Genomic DNA, 14,473 nt, shown 5'->3' with positions numbered 1-14,473 from the left:
TAAATGTGTGAGCTGTGTACCTGACAGTTACGTTGCCTCTCATGTATGTGTATGTCATGTATGTTTTAGCATTTTACTCCTTCTGTACAGCACTTTGGTCAGTGTGAGTTGTTTTTAAATTTACTTTATAAATAAATTTGAGTTGAGTTGAGATTAAAAAAAAAAGTTTTATATTTTCCAACTTCTTGCCAAGTGTAATTAATATATAATAATAATAGGTAGGTCTAATTGTTGTATAATATTTTATTATATAAATACAGTAGAATATATGAACATCGGCATATTGTAAGCTGCTGTAACCAGGCAAGATAAACAGGTAATTCAGCAGTGCAGCAGAGACAGAGGGAGTGTTTGTAGAGGCAATTTATGGTAATTATATAATATATAAAATTATATAATATCACGTCACAGTCTGGCAATGCGATTTAACACCTTTTGTTTTGATTATTCTTTATATATTAATTTGTTACTTGAATTTATTTGTCATTTGTTAGAAGTATGTGCAGCACGCGGACAAGCTGACGTTTTCCTCCCCGACCCCGGAAGTGATCGTCTTTACCCTAACGAGGTCATAATGGCGGCCCGCTGCATGTGAAGGTGTCGGAACCAGAGCCGGCTTAATGATCGGAGAACATGTATAAAACGCCATGTAGCAGACTGACAGGTAGGGTAAGACGAAGTACAATGTTTCGTGTGACACACCGTTGTGCTACGAAGTCGTATTTAAGTTCCGCCCGCTGAAAACAGCCGTTGATGCTAACGCGGAAGCTAGCATGTTAGCTTAGCATGTAGCTATCAGGTTAGCACCGGTGTTGTTAGGCAGGAGGCTAGCAGTGACCTTAGGTAGAAGTCACCCGCATCTGTACAGCCCAAAATAAGCTGCTGAGTGCCTGGTTGTTTAAGGACACGCTTATAGCTGTGTTATTTTAACTGTGTGCTATCAAATTATGTGAAACGCTAGCGTATACAGCAACGTTAATGTGACATTTTATAACCGTTACATGACTAATTTGTATTTACGTCATGTTTGGTAACGTTAGGCCATGTTATTATATCACAACAAACTCTTACTGAGAGAGTAGAAGGACTTCAGATGTAGTGTTATCAATATACAGTGAAAATAGATAGAATACAAGTAACCCTCTTGCCTTTAAAACGTATTAAAGTAAAAGGATACAAGAAATACAAAACAAAATGTACTTAAAATATCAAATACTTAAGTAGTTATTTTGCAGTAAAATGTTCCCTGTCAGAGTTTTACTTCTACCTGATGTTTCAGGATTGTTATTAGTGTGTGTTTTGCATTTTACTGCTGCAGATGTTTAAGATTTTGCTCAGTTTAACTCTTTTTTTATACTGTTAGTACAGGTGCAGCGATATGACCTCAAATCAACATCATAATTAGTTGCACATTTTGTCTCGATTATGATTAATGAATGATTGATTCCTTTTTGGGGTTTTTTGCCCACATAGTTCACTTACAAGGTTTGTACTGTAAATATGCTCAACTAAGCAAGCTTGGAGACTTTTTCTAATAATCTAATAAAATAATTGAAGGAGACACACACAGATGAAATATTCATGATTACTTATTGAATGTTTCGTGATTTAAATCAAAGCAGACCGCTTGAAATGAAAATGTCTTACGAAAAATGTCACATTTTAGTTTTAATGTAAAAAGGCAGAAAATATATAACTTGCATCTCTTGCAAACAAAATACATTTAAAATGCACATTAGTAGGTTTTTAAGGGGACAGTACAAGAACACACGTAGTGGGGAAAGCATTAACAGAATTTTTAAAAATACAGATTTACTGATTTTGGCCAGATTGCTTCAATCAGAGGTTCTGAATGTCAGATTAGATTAATTTTCGATCAGTTGCTCTGCCCTAACCGTGATGTAAGCGGTGAGACTGTTATCGTACTGTGAAAGTCTCATACGGTTGCAACCATAACTGTTAGGTGGTTTAATCTACAGCAGTGCATCATATTCAGTATGATCAACATGTGTTTGTCACTGTCTTGTGAGGACCACTTTTTCATGGTGTCAGAAAACAGTCCTGATTTTAGCTTTGTGTCAATGCATTTTCCAGCTGATCTCAGAGAAGTTTGTTTAGCCTCAAGAAGTAGGAGATCTTTATTAACCTGTAAAACATCCTTCAGTTTATCACAAACATTTGAAATCAACACATTTGGAGATACATGGTTTTCATCGGACAGGAAGGGGATAAAAATTAATTTGAAAAGTAACTAAAGTCGTCAGACAAATGTAGTATATTATTCACGCCTCGGGTTTAGTGGAGTACAATAAAAATGCATTCGTAAAATGACAAGTAAAGTACAAGTAATTAAGCACAGTATTTAAATAAATGTGTTTAGTTACAGTCCATCAGTGATGACAGGCACAGAATTGGGTGTAAGGCACAGCAGGCCTTGTTATTTCCGTTAAGTAAGGCCAGGACCACGGACATAGTTATCTTAACTTTTAGTTTTTGGTCGTGCTTCAGATTTAATGCGCTACATGTTGTTTGTGTTACATGCTGTTTTTATATTGTGTTTTATTGTTTTTAATTTAAAGGTCCAGTGTGTAGGACTTAGAGGGATACTGGCAGAAATGCAACATAATATAATGTTGCCTTGAGTGTATAATCACCTTGAAATAAGACTCTTTGTGTTTTAGTTACCTTAGAATGAGCCATTTATATCTACATAGGGAGCAGGTCCTCATCTATGGAGATCACCATCTTGTACCGCCATGTTTGTACAGTAGCCCAGAACAGACAAACCAAACACTGGCTCTAGGTAGGGACATTCACATTTTCACGTTAAGCACTGTAGTTAGCAGCCCCTTCACGATGAAAGCATCCAAAAAGCACTCACTTGGTAACGAGAAACTGCTTTATTCAGTGTTTTTACCAGTTTAAATCATCTGGTCTGTTTGTTTTGGAGAGGAAGAGACCTCTGCTGATAATTTAGCGCTAGGTAAAAACCTCCCAAACAATGAACACTGAAGGAATTCTATCTGGGAGAAGCTTCATCTGGTTGAAATCTGCAATCCACACTGCTATACGTCACTAAAAACGCCTAAATCATACACACTGAACCTTTAATTAGACCAAAAACTCGACCAAAAACTGGGACGTCATGTGTCCCTTCTCAAAACCCTCTGTCTGATGAACACTGGCCTGGCAAAAACCAAACAAAAACAAAAATGTTGTTGATGTAATCTGCATGTTCCATGCAGATTAAATCTGTGCTTTTGTCTAGTTTTTGGTCATGTATATTGTTTTGTGACAGACAGAATTATATCAAACCAACATTAGTTTTATGACTAAACATTGTATTTTACATTTCTGTCAGGTTTGGTTGGTGCAAGTGTGAAACAGAAACTAGTTCAGACGTTTCCTCAATGTAACCAGACTGCTCGCAGCCTTATTCAGCTGCACAGAAGAGATCCATCAAACTGGCTGACATACCAGCATCTTAACTTCCTGAAACGCCAGGTATCTTTCACCTCTCTTTCTCTCTCTCTCTCTCTCTCTTTTTTTTAATTTTAGCCTCATTTACAGTTTAAAAATGTTGTGTTGCTTGTTATTAAAACATGTTCTTCACCCTACCTTGAATGTGGATGTGAATTTTTTGTAGTCCATGTCAGCATTTGGTTTTACTGTCGTATCAGTAAGTTATCTGGTTAATCTCGCACCTGGTTTCCTTTCAGTATGTAGCCAAAAACAACAGTGAGCTTCACCAACGTGCCATCCCGAAACCGGCTCCCTCTCTGACCATTGTGGACGAGCGAGACGACAGCGTGGAAAGACAGGTGCAGAGAATACCAACTATTGATCCTGTGGTCACAGATACTGTTTCACAGCCAGAGGATGTCGCCAGTAAAGCAACGCCTGGAATATCCACCGTGAAGCCTGATACAGAAGATGCTGCAGTACAGAAAGATGCTGTGTCCAGTGAGGTCGTGACCTCAGATGAGACGCCACACATCCAGGTGGAGACAGAAGAGGCCAGGGAGGCACGTCTGGACAGACAGTGGAAGCAGATGAAGATTGATGTGGCTGACTTGCCACAAGTCTACGCCAGGCTGGCCAAGATAAAACTCACAGGTAGTGCACACACAACATCTTTCTTTGCCACATATGGAGGTTTAAACATGCATACAAGTACCTGAAAATACAACCCCAATTCCAAAACAGTTTGGCCTGTAAAACATAAATGATCTGCATTCAACTGAATACAATCCAAATACAATATATTTAATTCTCAAACGGACAAACTTTATTGTTTTATGTAAATGCACTCTTGTTCTGAATTTGATTACTGCAACATGTTCTAAAAAAGTTGGGACAGGGGGTGGAAGTTTTGGAAATAAAATTCTTACCCATTCTTGCTTGATATACAACTTAAACTGCTCAACAGTTCGGGGTCTCCATTGTTGTATTTTGTGCTTCATAATGTGCCACACATGTTCAGTAGGAGACCGGTCAGGACTGCAGGCAGGCCAGTCTAGAACCTGCTCCCTTTTCTGTGAAGCCCTGCTGCTGTCAAACATGCAAAAATTTTCCCAAGCATTATCCTGCTAGAATAAGCAGGACATCCCTGAAAAACACATTGTATGAATGGCAGCATATGTTGCTCCAAAACCTGTATGTACCATACAGCATTCATGTTGCCTTCACAGATGTGAGAGTTAACAATGGTGCCATGGGCACTAACACACCCCTGTACCATCACAGACGCTGGCTTTGAAGTTTTTCCTTCAACAATCTGTATGGTCCTTTTCCACTTTAGCCCTGAGGACACGATATCCATGATTTCCAAAAACTATTTGAAATGTGGACTCATCAGACCACAGCACACAGATGCGGTCAGGCCTGGAGAAGTTTGAAGCATTTCTGGATGTTGTTGATATATGGCTTTCACTTTACATGGTAGAGTATTAACTTGCATCTGGAGATGCAAGTTAATACTCTACCTTGCTTCTTATGTGCAGAGATTTCTCCTCTCTTCTCCTCTCTTTTTATGGTATTATGGATTGTAGATACTGTACTCCCTAAATTCTTTGCAATCGTGTGTTGAGAAACATTGACCTTAAACTGTCGGACTGTTAGCCCATGCATATTTTCACATAGTGGTGAGTCTCGTGCCATCCTTATTTGTGAACAACTGAGCTTTTTGAGGGCCCCTTTCATACCTAATAATGATACTCACCTGATACCAGTTAATCTGTTCATATGTGAACAGAAATGTTCGGGTATTCCACAACTTCCCCAGTCTTTTGTTGCCCCCTGTCCCAACTTTTTTGGAACGTGTTGCAGACATCAAATTCAGAATGAGTGTATGTTTTACAAAAAACAATAAAGTTTATCAGTTTGAACATAAAATATCTTTTCTTTGGACTGTACTCTTTTGAATGTAAGTCAAAAGAGATTTGCAAATCAGGGTTGTAATTAGTTTTCAAACAAATAAAGTGCACAGAAAAGCAGTTCATTTTGCACTACGAGAGATAATAAAGTGCTGTTAATTTCTCTGTTCCTTCACACGGTTGTCCTCCTGTTTACATAAATCAGGCTTCTGCAGCAACGCAGTATTTGTAGTGTTCTTTACCTGTTACTGAGAGGAGTAATGCTTAAAGAACACTGTTTTTAATATGTTAATTCATTTTTTTAGGGGAAAACGATACATATAACATACAATAGAGTACACAAACAAAACAACTCAGCTCACAGATCAAACGTCTATAAAGGGAAGAGACTCAGGAGTTACACACTATAACTAAAAGAAAGAAAAACAAATTACATGACATGTTTGTCCCCCGCTACATAAACCCTCTTGTAAGAATAGTTGACATATCAGTGGCTAAGATTGTATTAACTTCCTGTCCGATAACATCCCAAAACTTCTGTGTAAAGAAGGACACTGTTTTAATTTGTTGTATTCTTGCTTGGTGATTTCAGCACTGGTGGTTACGAGTGCGGCAGCCGGCTTTGCGATGGCTCCAGTGCCCTTTGACCCTCTCCTCTTCTTCGTGTCTTCTCTGGGAACAGGCCTCGCCTCTTGTACTGCCAATTCAATCAACCAGGTCAGTTAATCCAAACATGGTTGCCATGCACGACTGTTTCAGTGTGTATGTGTGTGTTTTGTTTTATTTTGTCATGAATAAGCTCCACAGAGATGGGAGTCACTGCACGAACATACAGGTGTATTTAATAAACCGGCAACTCTGTGTAAAATGAATGATTGACTACAGCGAAATTACACAAACTACAAAGATCCTATTAGGCGAAAAATATAAAACACATGGCGTGTGTGATTGTTTCAAGAATTGCAGTAAATAGTACAGATGTTTCTGGTCTCTAATCTGTTTATTTTTTAAGCACCAATTTCCTTTTGGAATAAAAAGTGATGGGGACTTGTCTCGGGGCTGGCAGCGTATCTGTTGGTCTTATAATGCGTAATACATTTTTTGTTGACATGTTATACAAACACGAGTGTGCTTGTTGACAGACAGCCGCGGTTTTCCTACAGTGACGCCTGTGTTCTAGAAAACGCTGAAGGAGCCGGTACATCCCCCTTTTTGACCCACTCTGCATTCCTGTTTTGCTACGCATCTCAAAAATGCACGGAGCTGACTGCAATGCTGTTATTATTTCCCCGCTGAAAGCTTTTTTCAGAGCTATAAACGAAGGTGAACTAGTGTGCTCGGACACTTAGAATGCCTGGAATAAGTACAGCCTCCATCGCTGTCTGCTGTTGACGTAGCACAGAGGAATTTGCTCTGTGACTTAAGAATATTAGTATAATGGGTGACCTCTGTGTCAGCCCGAGATTGAACTCTGCTTAGTAGTGTCTCTGGCCTGTAATTTGGCAAAGGCCTTGATTACACTGCAGGTTCCTGCCCTTGAGGCCAACCCCCTGCCCACCTCCAACGTTCAAACTGCTGTCGTAATTGTTTCACAACAAAAATAAAGTCGAACAAACTGAGGTTGTACTGACACTCATCATCGTGGACGTGAACTTGTATTCTGTCACACAGGTATGGTCCGACCCTCCTTATATGTAACTTCAGGGGGCTACATCTATGTATACGAATGTGCAGATGTTTACACGCTTTACTTTTCGTGGTCAGGTCTGAATAGTGTCAATCAGTCCATCGCTCAGGTTTAAATTGTATTGTCTTGTCAGTGGCCTGAACCAGAGCCGCGCACCTCTACCTCACACTGAGCAGGTGTGTAAATATCCCTCAGGTATTTGAAAAATGTCCCCCCTCTCCTCGCGCTGCTTGGAGTAGCCCACACTCGAGCTCCGAGACGTTCAGAGAGCGTTGAGTGATGTAAGAGGCGGCTGCTACTGTACGTAGCCTGGGTGTCCCTTTATCAGCAGGCCCACCCTCACATCAGTCCTGTCAGTCTTCATTTTCTCCACTAACTCAGCCTGAGGGTTAGGATACGACGCGGCCTCATATTTCAGCCAAACAATGTTATTTGGCTTTCAGTGCCTCGCTCTCGGCCTCCTCCACTGCAGGTCTGGTTTCAGACCTGCAGTGGAGGTGAAGTGTGGGCAAAGGTGCATTTCAGAGCAGATGTAGCCCAATTCTAGTTGCTAATTAGATAAGTGTGTGTTAAAACCTGCAGGAAATACTTTAAGTCTGTCAATTTGGACATTTTAGAAAGGTTTATGCCTTACGGGCCTTTTGTAAGAGACACATTTTTTGAAAAGCAGGTCAATTTAGCATCTTTTGAAACTTGAAACATTAAATTACAGCGTAATTTGAAAAAAATTGGCAGCATTAAACAGGCCAGAAATATTTCCACTGTGTCACTTTTCTAGTTCTGTACTAAAATAATGTAAATTGTCACTGTCAGAAAATTTTAAATGTGTCTTGATGCATTCAACCAAAGTAGAGTAGTAGTAAAACTTCAGTGTGAAGTCATGAAAAGTTTTGATACTTGATTATATAAATGGACCCTCTATGAAGCTAGAACAGTGACACACAAGTTTTGGCATCGAAAACAAGCAAAATTTGGCACTGTAAAAAAGATCCACGGAAACAAAATACACTGGCATTAAAAAATATAGAATTTTTGCGTTGTGATTTGTTTTTAAAGACAGTCCTCTGACGCGTGTTACCGCTTTTTTAGTCAGTGTTTTTTACGCTAGCATTAGCACTTGTTCTGGCGGACCTCTACCAGACCAGCATAATGTCAACTTAAAAGTTAACTGTTTGGGAATTCCAGGTGAACACATGGAAGACTTTACGCTGTGCTATATATGTGGGTGACTGTGGCTTAGATCCCCTGCTCGTCCAGCCCGCATGTCAAAGTATCCAAGATAAGATACTGAACCCCAAGTTGCCCCCGATGGCTGTTCAATCAGTGTGAGAATGCGTGTGAATGGTTACTCAGTAGCAGGTGGCACCTTGTATGGTAGCCTCGGCCACCAGTGTGTGACTGTGTGTGAATGGGTGAATGTGACATGTAGTGTAAAAGCAATTGAGTGGTTGGAAGACGAGTGGAGTGCTATACAAGTGCAGTTCATTTACCATATGTGTGTTCACAGCACTCCTAATGAACGGTCCTGCTCCAAAAATAGAGCATCAATATGTGGTGGCGTGGCTATGTCATGACAGGCCGCCACAAATAAATAAATGTGTAGGAAACCCTGCATGTGGCTAAGAACGGCTCTATGGTAGAATGTGTGGTATTTTGGGAATGCTTCACATGGTTTCTATAGATTAATATACCGCAAACTGTAAAGAGAATATTACTTCAGTATTTCTCTCTGTTTGCACAAATGGCCTCGTGTGTGTCTTAGCCTGAAACTCATCAGCGCTCACTCTGTTTGAGGCCAAGAGCTCCTTTTTTGTGGCAAGTAGCTGGTATGTGAGCCCGAACGAGTCTGCTCCCTCATCCCTTTTTCTCTGCTGGGATATTTTGCGTGTCATCATGGTCTTAATTGGCAAGAATTGATGGGATTATTGTTTCAGACAAATTAGCCACCTGTCTCGTAGTGAGGCTGCCTTTGAAGTGGGATATCAGACAAAGTCGTGCAAGGGCACATTTTTCATTTGAAAAGGTGGTTAATAGGATAAACATCATTAGGAAAGTACATTTATTTGTCTGCTTGTCTGGTATGAAAAGTGTGTGTCTTTCTCTGTACGATGTAACAGAAGCTGTCAGTGTTGCTTTGTTTAGAGAAGAATGTCATTTTCCTCTGTGTAATTATACACACAGAGTCACGGGGGTTGTCATGTGTGACACGTAATTGCCACTGTGGCGGTACTCTGCACTTTTTTGCGACGGACTAACACACTCTGTCGGCTCTTTTTGTCAAAGACACACCCTCACCTGTGTGTAGTTGATCCCAAACAGGGAATGGAAAAGAAAAATATTCTACCTTCAGATCTGCAGCCATTTTTTTTTAATTTGTAGTCTCTTTCATCTTGAAATATTTGTGCTTCACCATTAGTGTGGTTAGTTGTGATCAAAGCTTGATGTCTTTTTATATGAGAAATCAAACAGGAGCTTCACAAACAAACCAAAGCAGAGAACAACCCTTGTGAAGATCACTTCCTATGGATTCTGCTCGGGTCTAATCCCTTAATGCTCGGCATCTAAAGAGGCAGAGGAGTGTGCAAGTATGTGACCACACAACTGTCGAATTACCTTGAGGAAAGGAGGAAAATGCCTTGAGGGAGGAGAAAAAGGCTTTGGCTCTTGGAAGTGGCAGTGGGATCTTCAGTGGAGCTGTCAAAAGCCAAGGCTGCTCTTTGTCCTGTTGGGAAGTGCCCGTAGGGCAAACAGAAATCTTGTGGTTTCCTTGTAAAATGTTACTCTATTTAGGAAACTGACGGAAGGGTGTAAGCAGTTGGAGTCACGTAACAATGGCATTTCACCGTCTAGAGTTTCTTACCACAGTCAGAAGACTTAATGCTGTCATGTCTGTCTCACAATCAGAGAGGACAGTCCGCTCCAGCAGCAAAGAAGATGTAATTACTTGAGCTTCCAGTTCAAGTAGCTCTCAGTGGGTGACAATTATGAGCTGTTGTTAGCATGTTATGCTTTGCTAACACCTCTGTCTTGCTGCTTAGACTGCCTTTAGAGCCTGTGTGGAGCTGAAAGGAGTAGATAAACTACTCTGAGAGAAACTGCTCAGCTGACTCAAAGTCTCACCCAAAGTTTCACTACAGAGTTCCTTCTGTTCCTGCTGGATTGAATCCCGGCTAACGTTAGTTGGAAAAGGCTCTGTTTGGTCTGGTCTTCAGGACCCGTGGGCCCCACACCAGGTTCAGCCTCCACAGGTGTTCCGGCCGTCATCACCTTCCAGTCTGGCCACTGCTTCAGCTAATTGGATAATTGGGTCAGACGAGAGTTTCAGGCTGGAGCCTGAAAGACCCTGGGGGGAAGTCTGAGGTCCCCAGTAGTGTAAACAAGACCCGATATGGCCTTTTACTGTCAAATGAGTACTGCTCGGCTATTTTGACAGCGGCTATAGTGTAAGTCACACCATGTCAGCTCGCGTGTTTGTTTTGATGAAAATTCAAGCTGGCTTGTTTTGTGGCTGCAGAGTGTCATTTCTGCCTTCGTGACCGTGACAGTGAGCTTTCTTTTGTGTCTGTGTCTCTCCTGCGGTGAGCTGTCTGAGGCTGGCACGCATAAGCGAGCCCCCACAAGCCCCCAGCCCATCCACTCCTACCACTTCAAGCTACGCCCTTCTCTCTTGTCCTGTGCAGGCATGCATTATTTACCCTCCTGCATGCCTCCTTCTATGCGCATCTTGGTCAGCCCCTTGGAGTCTGTGGGTACATGACTGAACATGGAGACAGGTTATGCAGAAAATTACCAGCACATTATGAAAATGTGATTTACCTTTTAAAAGATGCTATACTTGTGATTTTTTTTTATCTTAATAAACTCAAATCATTTTCTAAGGATTTAAAAAAGCTTAAAATCTGGTTCTGTGAGTGTAAACTGTGACAGCTGAGTCACCACTTTTTGTAGTCCGGCGAAGACATAATTAAAAAAAAGCTCTGTAATGAGCATTTTGACAGTGATTTAAATGATTTATACAGCTACAAGAAGAAGCTTTTAATCAGCTGAATAATGAAATTTGATTCAAACTGATAGCACTCGTATATTTTGATCTTAACACACAATGCAGTGCCATCATATAAAGTCACTAAATGTAATGGAAGCTCATGCCTCTAACTTCAAAAGCAAGCTCCTCAGAATCTAATGATGCCAGAGTAAACTATTTTTAAGCACATGCAGACTTGTTGTTACAGTTTTGATCTGTATCTTTACACAGCAGCAGTCATCTTATTAATCATATTCATCCATGTATTTTGAGGTCAGATTCGTATGTAGCCACTTGAAATGTGATCTGAATTGAGCCTCGTGATATTTTCCATATTGAATCCCCTCTTAAGGCACGTCTACTGTGATATATGAATATGTAAAGGTTTTTCAACTGATGCAAATTTACAAGATGGTGTTGGTGGAAGTCCCTAAATCATACTTAGAACAGCATATTTGTGTAATGTTTATAATACAGTGCGTGTGTGTGTGTATTAGGGCTGTGACATATTTTTTGTTTTGGCTCCGCACACACACTGTCAGCTTTAATTTGAGGCTGTTTACATCCACATCAGATGAACAATGTTGAAACTGTAGCCCTTTTTGTGCACATTCCTCCATCTTTAGTGGTCATAAAGTAATCAGACATGTCAGCATAAAGTTGAATAAAGTCATCTCTTCTAAATCCCCTATTTGTACAATGTTCAGTGTGATTATAACATCCTTCAAGTTATTACCATGGCAGAAATTTTGTTTGTTAAAAAAGAGCCAAGAATAGGTAATAATGGGATAACGTTAAACCACCAATCAGGTTTTTCATGAAAACTCTTCTCCCTTGTATTGTATTATCTTGCACTGTAGTTCTTATTTGCATGCAAAGAGAGCATCATTACAGGCAATGTACCGAAACACAACGTGAGCATTCTGGGAGAATTGTTTCTCAGGACATTTTGCCGCCATCATTTCTATGTTTGTTTCTCATTAAGATTAGTATAAATTTCAGCGTGACCAGTAAATTTACCAAAGGTTGTTTGCCCCCACGAAGACCCTTTATTACACCAGCTTTACTTTTTTATTTAGAACCAAACAATGCAGGCATAATGCCGCCATGGTGTATAATTTTAGACCACATGCCGGTGTCCCAGGAGCAAAAGAGGTGAGATGGCCGTGATATGTAACAAAACAGCGTCAGCCTCTAGTGTGACACATAACATATGTGTCGGGCAGGGCTTCACAGACAATAACAATGGTATACCATTACAATAACAATTATTTACCATCCCTGTAATATGGCGGTTGATCTCGTCCTCTGCTCCAAGGGTGAAGAGCTCCCAGACCTCATTGTCTTCCAAGTTTGCGGACATTTTTGGCTGCTGTTCTTTTTCTTTGAGTTAGTCGCTAACTGCAATTAGCTGCTTTTTAAATCTACCAACGGTGGGTTGCACACATTATAAGGGTTGGGTAGTGTTCACATTTGAACCAGCACTGGTTCTGGTACCTGGAATTCAGTACCGCTACCCAACGGTATCTTTTTTTCTGTACTTTACTCTTTCCATACTAATTAAAAATGTAATTTTTGAACAAGCTGCAGTCAACAAGTGCTCTTTCCTAATCGCACATAGACCTGAGTCTCTGTCTGTGAGCTTGCTTGTGTGTGTAGTCTTCGTGTTTGTGTGTGTGTGTGTAGGCCTGTCTGCTTGTGTCTCTTGCTTTTTGTTTAGACACAACTGGCAAATGTGGAATAAGAAATTGGAAACACTAGTGTTACGAAGGTATTTCCAAAGTAAAGTTGAAAAGAAAATAGACCAAACTGAACTGAAACTATCAACGCCGCAGCAATAGTTTTGGATCACTTGGGGTGCTTCACTGTGTTTTCGCCTCTTGTCTGAACCCAGCTTATGCACCCATGTGCACTTTAGGTACCGAAATTTAGCACCAAATGTTTTAGCATGAATTGGTGCCCTTCAAAGTGTTGTCAAAAGGTCACACGCTTGCCGTCCTGCAGGCTATCCCTTTTACCCAGATGTCGATTGGTCACTGTTACTACCAACCGCGATCTTACTTTTTATATGGAACAGTGAGGTGGAATAATGCCGCAACATTCTCGCCTTCAACAGGCAGTGTAAAGGGGGCTAATAAAAAACCATTTCATTTTATTCTCTCCTGAGATGGCCAGCTGTGACTATAGTGACCCTCGTCTTTTTGACTACACAAATATTTTTATGACTGCTTCAGACAGCCTCCAGATGTAAATGGTGGTCCATCAGCAGCGCTGTAGGTGGTTGTAGTCTACCTCAGGTTGGGCTGGCGGCAGAATCGCTGTGCCCCGACAGTCAAGGCTGCCACAACAATTTTCCAGGATGGGGCTCCTCTTATTGTAGTTTAAGGCACCTCATGTAACAGGGTACCTCATGAGAGGATCATTAGTTGTAACAAGACCTCATAGCTGCTAAAACCCCACCAACCATTGTGCTCTTCAAAGAAAATGAAACCCTTCCACCGCTGGATTTGTGTCTGTTCCCTGCTGAGAAGGAGTGACAGAAGATACGGTTTCAAACGGGTGCTATAGAATACCCCTGGCATGATGACATTGCTATCCTTTTGGTGCAATTTATTTTCATCTTGCTGGAAAATTACCCCCCACCACTCTCATACCAGAGTCCATTTGATGCATTGCAGTGGATACGTTCAAAACAACCCCCATACTGACGGGGTACTGATTTGTTTTTCTTGTGTGGAAAACTTCAAAAGTATCTCGAGACTGATGGAGTCATAAGAGAATTAGTGCCTGTCATATTAGTTCCACTGGCTATGTAGTGTAATTGATTGTTTAAAAGTGTTGTCTCTGTCAAAGGATTATGTCTTTGGCCACTTTTGTGGGGCGTGTTATAGAGTTAACGGTCAAACACATCAGAGGCTCAGCCAAATAGGCGATTTAACAAAAGACCTGATCCCTTCCTCGGTGCAGATGCTACTCTTGAGATCTTGTTTTCCAACAGCTTAGTTAAAACAAAAGCGCAGGCTGATCTTTGACATCGATAGTTGTGAGTTTTTTGTTTTCATGGTCTCCACCAAGCTGTTAGTTCAGCCCGGGAGAAGGAATGGAAATTCCCTTTTAATTGCCTAGCGAGACGGCACGAGAAGGACTCGATGGGTGTCTCTCTTTCTGTGCTGGATTAAAATGAATATTTAACTAGACAGGCCTGTTTAATAGTTAATTTCTTTAAAGGCTTTTGTCTTTGTCAACCACGGGGTGCCAATCCATTTCAAACTGTACAAATGGATCTCTTGCAGCCTCAGACGGGAGACAGATGCTTTCCTCTGATAGAGTCATGAAGGGTAAATCCACCTATTATATGCCCCCAAGATAATGCCTGAGGGGAAGCAA

The 14,473-nt window shown here is 40.8% G+C and overlaps 1 protein-coding gene across 1 annotated transcript in view; it reads left to right on the top strand.

The window, feature by feature from the left end:
• Window positions 1-521: 521 nt before the first annotated feature.
• The window catches only part of LOC125880567 (protoheme IX farnesyltransferase, mitochondrial), a 50,803-nt gene continuing 36,851 nt past the window's right edge, over window positions 522-14,473 (top strand). The window contains exons 1-4 of the mRNA XM_049563146.1: window positions 522-664; window positions 3,362-3,504; window positions 3,720-4,116; window positions 5,968-6,092. Of these exons, the coding sequence (XP_049419103.1) occupies window positions 634-664; window positions 3,362-3,504; window positions 3,720-4,116; window positions 5,968-6,092 (696 nt within the window). The 5' untranslated portion in view covers window positions 522-633. The remainder of the gene's footprint in view (window positions 665-3,361; window positions 3,505-3,719; window positions 4,117-5,967; window positions 6,093-14,473) is intronic.

This window comes from Epinephelus fuscoguttatus, linkage group LG20 (assembly GCF_011397635.1).
Source record: "Epinephelus fuscoguttatus linkage group LG20, E.fuscoguttatus.final_Chr_v1".
NCBI lineage: Eukaryota > Metazoa > Chordata > Actinopteri > Perciformes > Serranidae > Epinephelus > Epinephelus fuscoguttatus.
Note: the sequence above shows the minus strand (reverse complement) of the source record. Positions and strands in the feature narration are given on the sequence as shown.